Raw genomic sequence first — 19548 nt, forward strand, 5'->3', positions numbered from 1 at the left:
CAAGCAGCACTGCATGTGTTAATGTGTCAGAGACTGCAGAGAGATATTGATATTTTCAGCTATTAATTGGTATAATTCATATTTTCCTTTGGCACTGATACTTCTAAAAAAAACATATGCAGAGGTCTTTTGTTTAGAAGTGTGATGTCTTCTGAGGTAGAAATGTATAAATATTGCAATTAGCCCGTCTACTTCCTGGAGATAAATCCACAACCTCTGATTGTGTGTTGGTCTGAAGGTTGATGTAGACCTGTAGTGTCTGGCAGTGACCACAAGGGGGCGCTCCAGTAGAACAACAACAGAGTCCAGAGTCAAACAAGCAGCAGGTCTTCTGCTCCTTTAGGTTAAAATCCTCCAACATTTGCTGAGAAACAGACCGACTGCAGAGCTGATGAGAGAAATAAAAGGTGCAGAGAAATCATGAGTCTTTCTGGACCCACATAGGAGAACAATTTAAAGCTGAATGTCTAATTTACTTTAAACATAAAAGCTGAGGAGAAAAAAGAATGAAAATAAAATGATTGAAGCAGTTTAGCTTCAAACCCTCTGAAGTGAACCACCAGACTACGTCATCCTACGACCGCTCCAGATGACCAGTCAGACTCACCTGATCTCATCCATATTCCCCCGACTGAAGGCTCAGCTCTTCTTCAGGGTTTCCTTGATGCTGCAGTTGCTGGTTTGAATCCGAGCCCTCAGAAAGCTGCAGGAGAGAAGACCTCATGGAGCTCCTATCTACATGAACATAGACCTGCTCTTGAGCAAGGCATCTACACTCCAAGGTGGAGGCTTGTCTCAGGAGTTTCTCTTTAAATCTGTAAAACAAGCAGGTTTATCATTTAATAAATGTTCTGATGGAGGAAGAAGCGCCGCCATGTTTGAATGATTTCTGACTTACTTCTTGTTCGTTTTAAGTGTGAAGATGAAAATTAAACTCAGAGAAATGACGAAGGAAATAACAGCAAAACACAGAGGCAGCCTGGACCGGGGTCCTGGAATAAAAAGAGATCAGAATATAAAGTAAAAAGTTAAATTTAGGTTATAATCAGAAGCTGAAACATCTGTTTTGACCCGCTGACTCACCGGTACTGATGGTCTCATTCTGTGGAGCCGGTTCTGTTGTCGTCACTTTGGCTGACTTTGGTTCTGAAACAGCAACAGGATTGATGAGGGTCTACAGAGAACCTTTGCTGCATTACTGTGTCAGGTTCTGATGTTTGTTTTTTTTTTTTAAATCAGACATCCAAGGTCTGGATGAAGCTGTTCTGCCGGTTGCTTAGTAACAGTTTAACATTAGCTAAATAGCAGAGTATAACCATTGGTGACCGATGGAGCCAACCCATTTCAAACCTGTTCCAAGGTCCCTGCTGGAGAAATAGCTCAGTGCTACTGAGACCTACTGAGTGAACTCACCAGAGACTGTGATGCTGGTCCCTGCAGAACCAGAACCATCATCAGTCTCCACATCACAGTAACACTGTCCAGAGTCTTCAGTCCTCAGTTTGGACACATGGAGTCTGATTCGTCCTTCTCTGAGGACGTCTTTGTCACTCTGGACTCGTCCTGAAAACTGTTCATCCTGAGACTCTGACACCTCAACACCATCATGGACCCGATACAGGACTAATTCTTTCCTAGGAGTTAACAAGCTGCAGAGGATGAACAGATGTCTCCAGGGTCGATCAGGTGTGGTGGTGAAGGTCCACTCCAGAGTGATGCTGTGGTTCTCCTCTGCCTGATAGGAGCTCTGTGTCACATTCACTACAAATGTTGCTGCTGAGGAGACAGAGAGGGAAAGAGGAGCAGACACACTGAGAACTGGAACACGGGAGTCTTTAAACTACATCTCTAGAGCTTTCTGTCCCATGATGCTCTCTGTGCTGTCAGAGCTCTGCTTGATGCTCTTCAAGTCAAACTGCTTGATCAGATGCAGCTGGAGGATTGAAGTGTTCCCTTCACTGACAGACTTTTCACTGATTATTGATGGATTTAGACTGAACAAAGAGAAGATGGAAACTGACCACAGAGACATGAGTTGAGGATGATGAGCAGCAGGATCCTGCAGATCATCTTCTCCCTGTGAGAGGAGACAGAGGAGGAGAGTCAGCAACACATCAGCTCCAGCATCAGAAGCAATTTTATACCCATTCTGACAATTCCCAACAGTTATTCCTGTTTTTAACCAGTTATAAAGCCAAAATATCAGGTAGATCCAAAGGTTAAAAATGGTCTTAAAAGGAAACAATAAATCATTTTAATATTTGTCATTGCAACTTTTCTTTCATCCCCATTTTTCATTTTCAACTGAAAACATGTACGAAAGTTCAAGTTCATTTTCTCGTCACATTCCAAACATTTTTCATAACCAGTTTAAACTGTAAACATTTATGACTCCTACACATCTTCCCAGCAGTCTTCATGTTCTCTTCAGCTTCTTTTGTACCGTGTAGTCTTTTCTCTCTCTAGCTGGTCATTTGAGAGCATTAACATTTTCTTGTTCAAAGAAAATTAAATGCACATTTGAATGTTTCTGCAGTTATTTAGTCCCAAAGCACTCACAAAGTGTGAGTGCTGTTCTAGAAGATTTATATTTTTTGTTACTTATCAATTACTGTTTATAATCTAAAACATGAACCCAACAGACATTTTGACTAAATGTCATAATTCTTAGCCAGAGCCATCTGAAACAGAAAAGGTGAGGGTGTCACTTTTACCAATATTTCATTATTATTATTATTATTATTATTATTATTATTATTATTATTATTATTATTATTATTATTATTATTATTATTATTATTATTATTTTCATTTTTTGTCAACCCTTTCAGGCAGTTCAGGTTTAAATAGCAGGCGTTATTTCTTTTACATTATAAAGAGGGATTGCTGCAAAGCCATCAACAATGCAGACGACTGTCCACTGTGGCTCTACGCTCTTTCAGGAGGAGTGAATGCTGCTTGGAGAGACTTGATGCAACCTGCTGGGTTTCCTTAGAGAGGAAACTTTCTCACCAACCTGGAGGATCTGATGGAATTTGACTTTGGAAAGAGCCTTGAGATGACATGTATCATACATTAGCGTTATATAAATAAAATTGAATTGAATATTCAGTATAACAAGACTAGATGGCACCTAAACAACTGTTATCTTTTTGTTTAGACTTTTGCTGAATTATAATAGCAAAATTAGGGTTCCAAATAATGACAGTGCTATTTATTTGACTATTTTACATCTAGAATTAGGGTAAAGACAAATGCAAAGAGGAAAATATCAGTCTTGGTGTCACCAATCTTACTCAAAGTACAGTATTGGGTCCTACATGCTCCTTATGTATTAGGATTTATTGTACATTTAATCATTATTGATAACTCACTGTTAGGGAAATAATTAGTTGTCTGAGAGGATGTAGGTAAGGAGACGCTGTTGTCTTAGACCACACTTTGGGAATCCCTGTGCTAGAGGAAGCAAACAGGCTTCATTATACTTGGGCGTTGGCTTGTCTAGCAGGTCTGTTTGATCTGATTGTGTGAGAAAGGTGTGTGGGATAAATGGGCTACACAAAGTAACTATAGCCCAGCTGCACATTTGTTGAAATATTGAAGTCAATATTTTAAATGTTGTCAGTGTCAGTTACACTTGTAGTTCCAGTGTAGATGTAAATACAATAAATTTTATTATGACTCCCATGGATTATTTCGCTGTGATTTATGATTCAGACAGTATATTGGATAAAAAAAAATAGGGTGGGGTTTACCTCTGCACACAAAGAAAATACAGGATATATCTACAGAGAACAGACACAGTTTGGACAATATTTGGTTAAATAGGCACTACTGTCTGTCTCTGTTGCTGGTAAGTTTTAAATGCAAACCTTTTCAAAACGGAAAAATGTCCCAATTCAACATTCATCGAGCAAGTGATGCTTTAAACATTGATAAACAGCATCTAGTGTGTGTAGTACTTATAACATTTGTATAAATGTAGCAAGAAATGCTGCTTTTCTCTTAAGACAGACGAAACGCATCCTGGCGCTCAGGCCCAGCAAACACGTCCAGGTGGGGCCCATGTGGGCCTCACTTGGGCTAGATGGGCTTCAGCTAGGCATGGGCTCAGGGTGGGCTGTGTTGCTGGGACCCATGTGGGCAGCCCATCTACTGCCCACATGACTCATGTGGGCAGTAGATGGGCTAGACCAAGCATGGGCAATAGGTGGGCTCCAGTTGGGCAGCCCTTACAAATTCAAAATGGTCAAATCAACATGTTACAGCCACTAAAGGTCTCCTTTTTTATGCTATTTTATTTATTTATCTTTAATAAGTAAAAGTCTTTAATATCACACTAATCCAGCCTAGATCATGCATAAATTATTTAAATAATTGAAATTTAAATCACTTCACAACCTTTCAGTGAAGCGGCTGAAAATTTTTAGATGTTTTTGAGATGTTTCACAATAAACTGGATCAATATTCTAAAAGTTTTTAATGTTTCTTCCTTTTTTGTTTTCACACAGGTGAATTCTACTTTCATATTGATACACTGGAATTAATGTCAAACCAAATACTATATGTGCTTTGTTATTTTATTATTATATGTATAGCGTAATGATTTTGTACACTTTTTATCTAGTTAATTCTGTTCTAACATCATCACGCTGTGGATTTAGTAGCTTTTAAGAGCTTTTTTTTTAAAAAAACATGTTTTTCTAAGATGTCTTGCAAACGAAGGATGCTAAGAATTTAGTATTTCATGGCCTTTATTAACAAACTTTAGAAGGGGATATAAATTACCACAATTCTCAATTCAGTCACTAGGGGGCAGTGAACACGAGACAGGGGAACGTTTACAATGTTGATATTTTAATAATTTCACAACTAAATTAGTATCTTTTACGATCACCAAAGCTAATTAAACAAATACAAAAATGGTCTGTAACAGAACTAAACCTTGGATCGTCCAGGATCATCGATAGTCTTGCTAACAAAACAGTTATATTTCAACCGGAAGTGGATTCTGACCACGCTTAGCCGGAAGTTAGCAGGCGCCATTTTGTGCACATAGCCTACCGTGTTCCGGCGTCATTGGAAGGATGTTTTTTTTTTATCCTTGCAACGAAGACGGTTTTGGACGACATACAGGTAAGAATGCCTCTACATCTAATAAATACTGGAATACAGGAATACTTTAGAGAATTCTAGGGGTTTGAGAGTATCAGCAGCAACAGAAAAAGCCACAGTTGTAGGTGGCCACGACCGCAACGTGGTTGAGCACTAGGCCGAGCCAGCTGCTACCGCCGTCGGCTCGGAGCTTCGGCTCTGCGGCACATTCTATCATCTTAAGGGAATCAGAGCTAGATTTGCACTGGCTGGTTAGTGTATTTCTTTCTTTTATTTTTTTTTTTGGCAGTCGGTATTTGACCGAAAGTTAAAAAGTGCCGTGAGTAGACCACAACGCCGACCGTTTTCTTTCACTTTGTTTCTTAAAATGAAGTCGCTTTTTTGGCTCTCAAATAAGTGACGATGCAGTGTATATAACCAGCTGAAATCCCTCCGCCTTATAATGCACACATTGATGTAGTCACCTCTGTGATGCGATATACTCAAAACAAATCTAGCTTCACTTAATGGACTTAGATCTGTGATTAACCCCAGAACATTTTTTTCTAACCAAATCATTCGCAGTTGTTGGTTGGAGTTCATCTGCTGTGTTTAACATAGCTGAAAGTTTCTTTTTTTTATTATTATTATTATTATTATTTTTTTTAGAAATAATGTCTTCGGAAGCAAGCGGGAATTCCGGTCTTTAAAGCTGTTTGAAGTTATATTTGGTAAATGCATAATGGATAATTAATAACTGTAATATAGTAACTTTTGTCAAGATACATTTACACTCATTTTTGGCTATTGTTATTACTGAAATGCCATTTCAGTCATGCTAGAAAGCTTAATTTAATGTAATTGGGATATTAAAGTAATCAGTTTTTGGTGAATATCACTTCAACATGGTTGACTTTACAATCCTTGCTGAGAGTGTTGTTGGCACATGTGAAGTGACCGTAACATATGTTTCCTGCAGGAGCTTTAAAGAAGAACAGCCTAACCAGCCAGATCACCAGGAAGGATGTGGAGAGGGCAGTGTAAAATGGCTGATTGGATCACCACCAATCACATCGTGAAGTTTGCAGACGACACAACGGTGGTGGGCCCGATCAGGGATGACAACAACCAGGACTACAGAGAGGAGGTGGAGCAGCTGGTGGGCTTGTGCAGAGACAACAGCCTGACCCTGAACGTGGAGAAGACGAAGGAGATCATCGTCAACTTCAGGAAGAACCGGCCTCGCCATGCTCCACTGCTCATCAACAACTCAGCTGTGGAGGTGGTCAGCAGCACCAAGTTCCTGGGGGAACACGGACAACCTCAGCTGGTCTGTGAACACCACGTCACTGGTGAAGAGGGCACAAAAGCGACTGTACTTTCTGCGGAGGATGAGGAGAGCCCGCCTGCCCCCGCCCATCCTCACAACCTTCTACAGAAGCACCATAGACAGCATCCGGACCAGCTGTCTCTCTGTGTGGTGTGGAGGCTGCAGTGCCGCCGACTGGAAGAACGTGAGGAGAGTGGTGAGGACAGCAGAAGGGATCATCGGGGCTCCTCTTCCCTCCATAAAAGACATTTCATCCCAGCGCTGTGTGTCCCGAGCCCTTAACATCATCAGAGACCCCTCACACCCCCACCACGGACTGTTCTCCCCGCTGCCCTCTGGGAAGAGGTTCTGCAGCATCCGCTGCAGGTCCTCCAGGTTCTGCAAAAGCTTTTTCCCTGCTGCCATCAGACTGTTAAACTGCTGTTGAACTGCTAAACTACAACCCACAAACTCTGCACAACATTTGCATTTTTTGCATCATTGCAGCTCATATAGCATTACAAATGCTATTGGACTCCTAGTCTAAAATTGCACAAATAAATGCATTCATGCACAAATGCCCTTACACAATCCAATCTGTACATAAATAATGTCTTTTTTGTTACATTTCAATTGTTTGTATACTGTATACTTAAAATCTACTGTTTACTTCTAAATCTCTGCCGCACCTAAAACTGTAATTTAACTTCTACTGCGATTTACAAAAGCTGTATGAAACAAAATTTCGTTCTGTACGCACTCTGTGCATACCGAATGACAAATAAAGTTGTCTAAGTCTAAGGGACAGGGAAGGCAATAGACAGGCCAGACAGGTCCGTCCTTCTCCCACTAGATCCACTACTCGCTCAGCCGAAGAAAATTTGTTATGGGACCATTTTTTTTGTCTGTTCCATTTTTTTGTCTTGTATAAAACTTTCATAATCTGTATCATATTGTGTGTATTATGCATCTGTAAAATACATATGCTTTTGAAATAATAAAAACCTTGAACAATGACATGGCATTTTTATTTATATAGTGCATAGAGGCAACTCGCAGTTGACTGCATCAAAGTCTTCACAAGCAGAATTTACAAAAAATAATACATATTACAATAATAACACAAAATGACCCACTCCAAAATTAAATAGCCTGTAATAATAAAGGATATACAGTGTAGGACCCATAATCAGCCGAGGGTCCCATGTGGGTGAAAACTGGGTTGCCCATGTGAAACCCACCCTCAGCCCATGTGGGCCTGCCCACAAGGGGCCACCATGGAACCCACTGACAAAACTAGCTGGGCCCCAGCTGGGCCCACATCCAACCCGCATGGGCCCCTCATGGGTGTGTTGGCAGGGGGTTAAGCATAAAAGATAGGAGCATGCGTATTACATAGGACCAAAAGTGTCCCCACCAAACCTACGCCCTTGATTCCATGTTACATTCTTTATAGTAAGGGTTGGTACATTTCAGCCGGTTGTATAGCAAGGTAAGTTTCTGTATCGTGTTTTAAATCCGTGCCCCATGTGCCCTCTTTTAACTTTGAGCACCTGCCCCTCCAACGGTCTCTGCACGTCCCTGCTCAGAGTAAACAGAAAAGCCAGGGTGTGCAGGAATTTAACCCACATATCAGTCTGGACATGCATTAACTCCGCTTTTTGAACACGGGACCCATATGTAGGAGCATTTAGAGAGCTGCAGCCAGAGATCAGATCAGCTTGCCTGCATCGGCTCAGGCTGGATGCAAACAGCGCTGAAACTGCGGAGCGCAAATCAACAGCAAACCTAGAACAAACTTCTCCATTAGAACTCTCTTATTTAATTCCTCTCTTCCCCCACCCCATTAAAAAATAAAATAATAATAAAAAAATGAAAGGGAACTTTTGCCCTGGGGTTTGACAGAATTCACAACAGTTGTGTATTGCTGTAAATAAAACAAACAAAAGACCAGCAAGGCTCACCTGTAACAGGCGTACAGACCAACATACAGCGGAAGGTAAAAGTCCAAAACTCTGAACCGATGAAGAGAATCTCTCAGAGACCTCTAACTTCCTTCATCTCAGCTTCCGCTCTGACTTCCTGAACACTGAATGAAGCGAAAGGCTGCAGTTTACGCTATTTATGTGATGATGCATCTCCACCCCTTTACGTAACAAAGTCCCTCCCATAGTAACGTACTAAGGTCAAGCCACTTTCCAGAACACGTTTTTAATATATTGGGTGGGAAAAGGTTCTAGTTTAACTGTTACTATAAAGTAGAAAAGATAATTATCTATCTGAAACATTTCTATACAGTTGAAACCAGAGGTTTACATTCTTTTTTTGCTCACTGTCAGAGATGAAAGCTGAGTAACAATTTCCTATTTTATGTCTGTTAGAATGAACAAATGTTTTTCTATTTGCTAAATGCCGGTGGTCTTTGGTGCCAGCGGCACAAACGGGTCTTCCAAAGGCACAAGGACCCAAAACCTGATTAAACTGATTAAAGGATACCAAACAATTAAAATGGCAGTAATATCCTAAATGAGATATAATCCTGATCAGACTCCCTGCTGTCCCCAGGTTCACTCTGGTTGGTTCAGATAAGGTCCTGCAGTCCAAGGCAGCTGACCCCCTGTAGCCAGTCTCTCCATCTGACAGGTTCAGCTCCAGCTCCTCAGCTCAGTGAGATCCTGTCTGCCTATCAGCCTTCTCTTGGTGACGGTGCACAGATGAGTTGTTGCACCCATGAAGCAGAATCAGAGACACCTCAGAGAGTCTCTGCAGACTCCACAGTCTACCCTAAATGGCTTCTTCTCTCACCACAGCCTCTCTTCCAGGATAGTCCCGCCCCTTGACCAACCGTAGCTAAAGAGAGCTGATGATGATGATGATGATGCCCTAAAAGAGACCGACCTTAGGCAGAACAACTAAACACACAACACATGTAGTCTGTCTCTGTCACACCTTCTACTGCAACATGAACCCTTGCTTATTCAGTTGCTCTCACTTTTCCATAAAAGCGCTATTCAAGTTCAGTCCTTTTAAAACAATTAGTCAGATTTTTTTTTTTTTATTCTAAACAACATAAACATATTCACTATTGGGAACCTAGAAGTTCCAGTATGAAATGGGAGCTCTTTGCTTTGTGTAATTTAATTAGGATAAATGGAGATACTTCAATAAAGACTTGGGACTGTAACAAAGAAACAAAACAAAAAAAAAATGCATGACTCATCAATGTTATGGAAACTATTCCTTACTGGATTCAGCCAATCAGAACAGAATGCTTCACACGAGATTGTTGCTTCCAGCAGTGTCTGTCATATGATCCTTGGCTCTCAGTCAAACAGCAACAAGGAATCTTCAGCCGTTTAAAGTGTTGCTCGTTCGCTCATGCTGGCTGGGTGTACCTTCCCTTTTATTTCAACCGACTAAAGCAGCCTTTAGGATTTTGCTGAGAGAAAACTAAAATCTGTAGAGGAAATCTGGAGTGATAATCAGACGACTAGATGTTTTTTCGGCTTACAACAGCAGATTCCAGCAGATGGTGTAATGTTACATCTAATCAGAAGAATGTTTTCTGATATAAGTGAGAACAAATAGAAAAACCAGCGACAGATATAAGCTGGTAAAGACCGTTATGACTCAGCAAACATCATCAGACCCCTGAAAGGCTCCACCTTTCACTCTCTTTACATTTAAAGTGGGAATACTTTATGGCAGCCAAGGGTTTGACAGGGAGAACCGGCACGTTTGAAAGTGAAAGTAATAACCAAATAACCAAAATATAGGAACATAAAAAAAAGTAACATCAAAAATGTCTTAGAAGGACATTTTTTAATAATTTAATATAACTGAAAAGTTAGTTCCTGACATGAATTCTAGAAAAACTATACAACAAAATAGGCAAATAGTTTTTTATTGTGAAGTTTGAAGTTTCAGTTTGAAGAAAAATATGCTGGCAGAACTCTGATACCGAGCTGGTGTTTCCAGGGTCAACATACGTTCCAGTGAAATGTGTCCTCTGCATTTAACCCACCCCTTAGGGTCTTGCTCAGGGACCCAGAGTGTCAGTCTGTGGGAGTCAAACCCAGAACCTCCAGGACAAAATCATAATGCTAACCACTACTCCCCACTGTTTTCTATCTCAATCAGAGTTTTCACAGCCTAACTGTAGCTCAGGTGAAAGTCCCTCTGCATGTGTCCATCATGAGGACCCTGCTGATGCTCATTGGAGTGAACCTCCACCTCACGTCTTGGTGGCTGAATAAGCCTGAAAATAAACTACAAAGTCTGCACTCTCTTCTCTCTGGACATTTTGGATTGATTTCCATGAGGTGGGCTTGATGTCACACAAAGGATTGTGGGATTCCTTGTTGCTCCTTAGCACCCGTAAGGAACATAGTGAGATTTCTATGCTAAAGTAGCTGCTAGCTAGAGGAAGCATACAGGCTACATTATAGTTGGGCGTTGGTTTGTCTAACAGGTGTGTACGGACTGGGCATGAGTCCAAAGAAGCGCTGTAGACGTTTACACTTGACACGGATGTAGGTGCCGTATTCTGCAAAAACAGAGGGGGGCAGTACTCAGCATAAGCATTGGAAATGCAGTAAAAAGAGAATAAACTGTTATGGTTGGTTGTTTTTCAGTCCCAGTACGCTGAGTTATTATAATATAAAATAATTGTTATATTATATTATGTGGAACCTTAATTTTACTATTATAACTAAGGAAAAGTCTAAACAAAAAATAACAGTTGTTTAGGCACCATCTAGTCTTGTTATACTGAGTATTCAATTGAATTAAAATGTATTTACATAGCACCAATTCATTATACATGTCATCTCAAGGCTCTTTCCAAAGTCAGATTCCATCAGATCCTCCAGATTGGTCAGAAAGTTTCCTCTCTAAGGAAACCCAGCAGGTTGCATCAAGTCTCTCCAAGCAGCATTCACTCCTCCTGAAAGAGCGTAGAGCCACAGTGGACAGTCGTCTGCATTGTTGATGGCTTTGCAGCAATCCCTCATACTGAGCATGCATGAAGTGACAGTGGAGAGGAAAACTCCCCTTTAACAGGGAGGAGAACCTCCAGTAGAACCAGAACCAGAGTCAGTTTAAAGTGAAACACAATTTAAATATGCACAAACAGATATTCTAACTTGTTGTGCACTGTGGACACACGGTTCTTAGAAATTTGTAGGTCTGCAACGTAGCATTTTAAGGCTTTGCATTTAGAATAAAATACAGAACTTGATTCAAATATTTTCTGGCTTCATATATTATTAAAGAAAAGCTAGATACACCCGTTATTATCTAATGACTGTATAAAATGATCTGTATAAAGACCTGCTGTCCACAGACAATTGTTCTCTTCACACGTTGTTCCTCAATCTGTTCCTCATCCTGGGTCCCCTCCTATTCAATATCTACATGCTCCCTCTAGCCCAGATAATAAAAAATAACAACATCAGCTACCATAACTATGCAGACGACACACAGCTCTACATCACCATGTCACCAGGTGACTATGAACCAATTCAGGCACTGAGTAAATGCCTAGAAGAAATCAATGCATGGATGTGCCAAAATTTTCTCCAATTGAATAAAAACAAAACTGAAGTAATAATATTTGGACCAATAGAGGAAAGATCAAAAGTTAGCACACAGCTTCAGTCGCTTCAGCTAAAAACCACTAATCAGGCCCGAAACCTGGGTGTAGTGATGGACTCAGACCTGAACCTTCAAAAGCATCTAAAGACAATTACAAGGTCAGCTTTCTATCACCTGAAGAACATTTCTAGGATTAAAGGACTAATGTCTCAGCAGGATCTGGAAAAACTAATCCATGCGTTTATTTTTAGTAGAATTGATCACTGCAACGGTGTTTTCACAGGTCTGCCTAAAAAGTGGATCAGACAGCTGCAGCTGATCCAGAACGCTGCTGCCCGCGTCCTCACTAAGACTAAGAAAGTAGAGCACATAACCCCAGTTCTAAAGTCCTTACACTGGCTCCCTGTATCTCAGAGAATAGACTTTAAAATACTTCTGTTAGTCTATAAATCCCTGAATGGCTTAGCACCTAAATAAATCACAGACTTGTTATCAGCGTATAAACCATCCAGACCATTAAGGTCTTCTGGCTCCAGTCTACTCCACATACCTAGAACCAGAACTAAACATGGAGAAGCAGCATTTAGTTCCTATGCTCCGTTTATCTGGAACAAACTTCCAGAAAACTGTAAAAGTGCTGAAAGCCTGAGTTCTTTTAAATCAAGATTAAAAACACATCTGTTTAAAATTGCCTTTGACTGTTCTAGTTAAACAGTTTTACTGTTTTTAATGTTCTTTTTTGTTACTACATTCTATCCCTACTTGCTTTTATTCTATTTTCTATCTACATTTTATTATTTTGGTACATCTTAATCATGTAAAGCACTTTGTATTGTCTTGTACTGAATTGTGCTATATAAATAAATTTGCCTTGCCTTGCCTCAACAGCAGCATTGGAGGAACACCCCCACCGTGGAGACAGCCTCCTGAGCCTGAATGGGTTTGGACACCCATGGACATTTGCAGAGTCGGCCAGGCTGAGTCGTCTGTTTTCTGAGAAACCAACATCAGAATTTAAAAGTCGACTGTACTGGAGACGGTCAGTTTGTTACCTTTCTCAGCTGTTGCAGGAACGTTGAGTCGAGACGACGTGAAATTATCTCCTTTCCTGTGGCCAGACTGAGAGGAAAGCTGATCTGAAGTCACCCACTGCATCCGGCACAGGCCCTGACAAGAAGCAGCTACACCAGGGAAGCTGAGCAGAGGTTCCTACTACCACATGCTGCAGTCCCCACAGTGCTGTTTCCTAAAGCCTAGAACCCAGAGCTGCCTCCTAACAGCCATGTGTGGAGCTACTAGCTGCATAGCCGCCTATAGCTGCTCAGACAACCAGCCTTCACCCAGCTTCAGCTGCTTCCACCTGGATACCCCAAAGAGAACCAACCAGACACAGAGGCACTGACTGGTTAGACCCCCATTAGTAACTATCAATCTGCTGTGTCTCTATGGTTCATTTGTTTCTGCAGGCAGAGTGGACCGTGCTGTGTCATTCACTGATGTCACCATCGCAGAGGAGAGGAAACCTCAAAGAGTCATTAGTGAGGGTGGGAAAAATGTTGATCTGTGCCAAATGGTTAATGGACCTGAATATGTCAGAGGTATTAGGAGCTGACGAGTGTCAAAACTATTTTTGCATTAAGTCGTATATTTATTCTCTGAACTGCCAAACAAAGGTTGTTCAAACAAAGGTGTGTTCTTAAAGGTGTGTACTGTTCTAACTAGCTTCTTTTATCTCTGGTTGACTCCGATTCAAGCCTGTTTGTTGTTCATTTATCTAAATTGAGCATTTCAGGAATTTAACCCCATTTATCATGAGGACAGTTTCTGATCAGGTCTCTGTTTGGTAATGATCTACCCTCTTTATTTTCCCAGATGTGGGTGCTGTCCCAACCTTGTATTCACAAGTGATACCAGACGACAGCTGACAACGTGAAAACCATCATTACTGTTGAATTGTGTCTCACAGTTTTGTTTCAACTTTGGTTGCCGCACATGGCAGCCCACTGCTCCCCAAGGGTGATGGGTTAAAAGCAGAGAACAAATTTTGTTGTAAAGTATGTTTCAATGACAATAAAGATCATATTACTATTACTTAGGGCTGGGCAACGATTAAAATCTTTAATCGCGATTAATCGCATAATTTGCCCGATTAATCATGATTAATCGCATTGTATGCGCAAACTCCAAGAATTAATTCAAAAGTAGTGTAAAGAGCACTTTTATTTTAATGTTCTGCTGCCATATGAACAAAAGTGTTGTAACATTTGTAGCACTTATCTTATTTTATACTGGATATTTTCAACCCATCTATTGAATTTAGTGCACTAGTTGATCTTTTCTTCATAAGAGAACAGCAAGCACTGCAGCCAAAATATGGCCTTTTTTGACCTGCTGTATATTAGCCAGTCCCTAAGCTTGATGTATCATGAAACTGTTGACCTTTTGGGTTTGGTGGTTTTTATTTTATTATTACAATTAAATAATAATAATAATAATAATAATAATAATAATAATAATAATAATAACAATAATGTTATGTTCAGTGTTTTTTCGCTAATCCACCTCTTATACATTTCAATCCTTATGTAATTTTGTCTGTGTTGTGTGCACCTGCCTGTTGCTTTAATCCTATAAATTTCCCCGTCGTGAGATAAAAAAAGGATTAGCTAATGTTATCTTATCTTAAATAACACTTTTTAATATATGTACTGGGTTCTTTCAAGGTCTTAATTACATTTTCTGTGTAGGCTCCAGTAACATATGATAGATAATATCTACTTTGAAAGTTAACATGAACTGCTGCTGAAGATGACCACTGATCTACCTGGATGTTCCCTGGAGGAACATCCACGTGCTTAGATAAATTTGTTGTGTTTCCACTGAAATGAACCGGCTTTTTACAAAACATACAGCTTGATTTCATTTACGGTATTAAAATAAAGCCGAATGGTGCTACTTCCCCTGTTCATGTTTTTCCGCTGCTGCGGTCTCTCTCAGCTGTTTGTGTGTTGAGTTTGTGTGAGAGCTGAGTGGGCGGGCCAGGCTGAGCCTGCGTGCTGATTGGCTGGCGCCGCTGAGCCATGTACGAGAGGGGAGGGGGAGCGGGAGAGTGCTGCCGTGACAGCGCGCTGCAGTCAGCCCGCGTGCTGACTGACACTGACTGAAAGCATGTGAGCAACATGCGTTAATGCGCGATAAAATAAATATCGCCTTTAATAGTCTAATGAATTAACGCAAAATTAACGCGTTAACTTGCCCAGCCCTACTATTACTATTACTTTATTTCCTGCTTAGATTCTTCACTACTTTTCTCTGCATTCCTCTGATTAGTCCCAACTGGTTCCTACGTCACCAATCACACCACAATCAGCATCTAAGCTCCCTGGTTTCCTCGTTTATTGCTATATTTTTTTCATTTGGTATCACCCTATTTTTGGGTGATTCGCTGTAGTAATATGGCACATGATCTTTACTGTTTTGACATTTTTCATCCTATTGTTAGTGTCCTTTGCATTGAAGTTTGGTTTACTTCTGTGTGAAAATTTTGCTTTTTGAATAAATGAATTTGTCACATACGTTCACATGTTACATAACACTTGGGTGGTGGGCATGCTGATGTAGCGTCCATCTGTTAATGTCTGAGTCTTGTCTGGCAGAGGAAGCTCTCAGAAAAGACTCAGCGATAGTTCAAAGATAGTTTGAAACATTTTCCAGTTTAGGTAGGGCAGGTTTTTCCTCCTTTGTTGTGAACTTAGATGCCATTAAATCTCTCATAGATGCATCTGGTACACACCTCCAGGCGACTGAGCTTTTCTTCTTATGCAGATGTTTATTTTATTTACGTTTGTTCAGTTTCCTGTCTGAAAGTGCTAAAGCTGTAGTGGTTTGAAGTGCTGACTCAGCACCTGTTGTCATTTTCTTCTAGGAAAACAGAAACTTTTAAAGCACCAAAATAAAATCCTGCATTGTTCTAGACATTTTCTAAGCAAACAGCTGAGTAGATTCTCTATCTTTACTCTGAAAGGAACAAAAATGTCTTTCTTCTAGATCAGGGGTCACCAACATGGGGCCGCTGGCACCAGATTGCCCCCAAGGACCTTTAACCACAGATGTTAAAGGACCTCAGCCTCCTCAGGAAGAAGAGTCGGCTCTGTAACAATTTAGCAGGAACATGTTTAAAGAGCTCCATTCAGATGATGTGTGTGATGTAAACAACTTGTTTTAAGTGTTGAGAAAATGAATGGAGCTCTTTAAACAGTTTCCTGCTAAATTGTTACAGATCTGGAGAAGCTTCTGACTGAAGACTCTGTTGTTGATTCTCAACTTTTTGTGAGTTTATTGAATGCAGCTGCTAGAGGAAGCATACAGGTTACATGATAGTTGGGCTTTGGCTTGTCTAGCAGGTCTGTGAGGACTGGGCATGAGTCCAAAGAAGTGCTCTAGACGTTTATACTTGACACGGATGTAGGCGCTGTATTCTGCAAAAACAGAGGGTGGGGGAGGGGCAGTACTCAATATTAACCAATGGAAATGCAGTAAAATAAGAACAAACTGTTATGGTTGGTTGTTTTCAGTCCCAGAATGCTGAGTTGTTAAAATCCAAAACTTCCATTACTGCATACCAATGCGTATCTGCCACTGAGCTATATAATACACTGGAGTGCTGATTTTGCCTAAAAACTGAAGTCACTGGCCGCCATCTTGCTACTCCCTACTCTCACAGAATACCACAGGATTTGGTTGCAACAACAAGCAGTTTTCTGGCTGTGTGAAAACGTTTCACAGGTAATTCTACAGTGAGTGGATGTACTAACACTATCAACTACTAGGAAATTAGGTGCTGAAATATTTTACATGTTATTCATATTAAATATATATATATATATATGTATATATAAGTATGTACATATATATATATATGTATACATATATGTAAATATATGTTTTTGTTTATTGTTATTTATATATTTATAAATGTTATATATATTTAAATAAATAAAATGCAAAATATTTCAGCACATGATTTTCTCAGTACTTGATAGTTTTAGAACATAACATAAAAGTATATAGCATTTGACATTTTAAAAGTTCTAAGCCCCCCCGCCCCCTGAACATGAGAAAATCCTTGTTATTCGATGCTGTAGCGCACATATTCCCTAGTTACTGGGGGGAAATAGGGAGTACCAATATGGCGGCTGGTGGCTTCAAAGCGACTCATTCTAACAGCGGGCGATTAGCACTCCAGTGTATAATATAGCTCAGTGGTATCGGCCCACTTAATGGACACATTCAGTTCATGAAAGCAAAACAAGATGATATTCAAAAAGTATTTTTGAGAACATCAAGAATCATCTGCTTAACAAATACAGCAATGGTTTTATCAATACAAATCTGGTTTAATTTTGGTTTTAAACTCATTCATTTGAAAGCCTTACTTCTGATGGTGTAGCAGAATAAGTTACTAATAAATAATTGTTATATTATATTATGTGAGTAATATAATAAAGTCCCTATAGATGATTATGGTGGTATAAACAGGTTAAATGCAGTTAAAGTCATAAGTCCGATGTCTCATGACTTTAACTTTTCTAAATAGCTTCATTTATCTCTGGTTGTCTCTGATTTAAGCCTGTTTGTGATTCATTTGTCTACATTTAGCATTTGAGGATGGCCTGCTGTTGTGTAGCGCTTTATCAAGATTGACGACTCCAAAGCGCTTCATGCATTCACACGCTGATGGTGGTAAGTTACTTTATAGCCACAGCTGCCCTGGAGTAGACCTACAAAAATTGGGCTGCCAAACAATTACCGCCCTCTGACCGCTGACAGCAAACAACGTGTCTTGCTCAAGGATACAACCACTGAGACAGTTTAAAGCAGGGATTCAAACTTCTAACGCCTGTGTCACTGTAGCCCAAATAAATTAAATCACATCTCATCTACCATGTAGCTTTCTTCTCGTAGCCATGTCTTTATACACGTTGCATAAATCTATTTATCGAGTCATGCTTTGAATTGTCTTATTGAAATTGATCATAAAAAATAAACTCTCCTTGCTTTATTTTAAAAGACAACACTTAAACATTGCTGCTAAAGTTTAAACCAGTTCAACAACAGAGACACTGCCATGTTCTGCAGGTTTTTACCACCTGTTTATTAACTTCCCTCCACTGCACTGAAACAAGGAACTGGTTTCAAAGCAGTGAAACCTGTTCCCACACAGTACCACAGTCTGTGTGACCGATGTTTTACTGAAAGAATTATTCATGTGTGTAAGAGCCATAACATTTCACACGACAGGCGAACACTCTGATCAACACTTGGGTGGTGAGCATGCTGATGTAGCGTCCATCTGTTAATGTCTGAGTCTTGTCTGGCAGAGGAAGCTCTCAGAAAAGACTCAGCGATAGTTCAAAGATAGTTTGAAACATTTTCCAGTTTAGGTAGGGCAGGTTTTTCCTCCTTTGTTGTGAACTTAGATGCCATTAAATCTCTCATAGATGCATCTGGTACACACCTCCAGGCGACTGAGCTTTTCTTCTTATGCAGATGTTTATTTTATTTCCGTTTGTTCAGTTTCCTGTCTGAAAGTGCTAAAGCTGTAGTGGTTTGAAGTGCTGACTCAGCACCTGTTGTCATTTTCTTCTAGGAAAACAGAAACTTTTAAAGCACCAAAATAAAATCCTGCATTGTTCTAGACATTTTCTAAGCAAACAGCTGAGTAGATTCTCTATCTTTACTCTGAAAGGAACAAAAATGTCTTTCTTCTAGATCAGGGGTCACCAACATGGGGCCGCTGGCACCAGATTGCCCCCAAGGACCTTTAACCACAGATGTTAAAGGACCTCAGCCTCCTCAGGAAGAAGAGTCGGCTCTGTAACAATTTAGCAGGAACATGTTTAAAGAGCTCCATTCAGATGATGTGTGTGATGTAAACAACTTGTTTTAAGTGTTGAGAAAATGAATGGAGCTCTTTAAACAGTTTCCTGCTAAATTGTTACAGATCTGGAGAAGCTTCTGACTGAAGACTCTGTTGTTGATTCTCAACTTTTTGTGAGTTTATTGAATGCAGCTGCTAGAGGAAGCATACAGGTTACATGATAGTTGGGCTTTGGCTTGTCTAGCAGGTCTGTGAGGACTGGGCATGAGTCCAAAGAAGTGCTCTAGACGTTTATACTTGACACGGATGTAGGCGCTGTATTCTGCAAAAACAGAGGGTGGGGGAGGGGCAGTACTCAATATTAACCAATGGAAATGCAGTAAAATAAGAACAAACTGTTATGGTTGGTTGTTTTCAGTCCCAGAATGCTGAGTTGTTAAAATCCAAAACTTCCATTACTGCATACCAATGCGTATCTGCCACTGAGTTATATAATACACTGGAGTGCTGATTTTGCCTAAAAACTGAAGTCACTGGCCGCCATCTTGCTACTCCCTACTCTCACAGAATACCACAGGATTTGGTTGCAACAACAAGCAGTTTTCTGGCTGTGTGAAAACGTTTCACAGGTAATTCTACAGTGAGTGGATGTACTAACACTATCAACTAC

At 40.2% G+C, this 19548-nt stretch overlaps 1 protein-coding gene across 1 annotated transcript in view; it reads right to left on the minus strand.

The window, feature by feature from the left end:
- Positions 1-248: 248 nt before the first annotated feature.
- LOC118565793 overlaps positions 249-19548 on the minus strand; it is a 48900-nt gene continuing 29600 nt past the window's right edge. Inside the window, exons 2-7 of the mRNA XM_036146797.1 lie at positions 2022-2077; positions 1414-1776; positions 1084-1146; positions 899-992; positions 608-815; positions 249-388 (exon numbers count right to left, since the gene is read on the minus strand). Of these exons, the coding sequence (XP_036002690.1) occupies positions 614-815; positions 899-992; positions 1084-1146; positions 1414-1776; positions 2022-2070 (771 nt within the window). The 5' untranslated portion in view covers positions 2071-2077 and the 3' untranslated portion in view covers positions 249-388; positions 608-613. The remainder of the gene's footprint in view (positions 389-607; positions 816-898; positions 993-1083; positions 1147-1413; positions 1777-2021; positions 2078-19548) is intronic.

This window comes from Fundulus heteroclitus, chromosome 14 (assembly GCF_011125445.2).
Source record: "Fundulus heteroclitus isolate FHET01 chromosome 14, MU-UCD_Fhet_4.1, whole genome shotgun sequence".
Lineage (NCBI taxonomy): Eukaryota > Metazoa > Chordata > Actinopteri > Cyprinodontiformes > Fundulidae > Fundulus > Fundulus heteroclitus.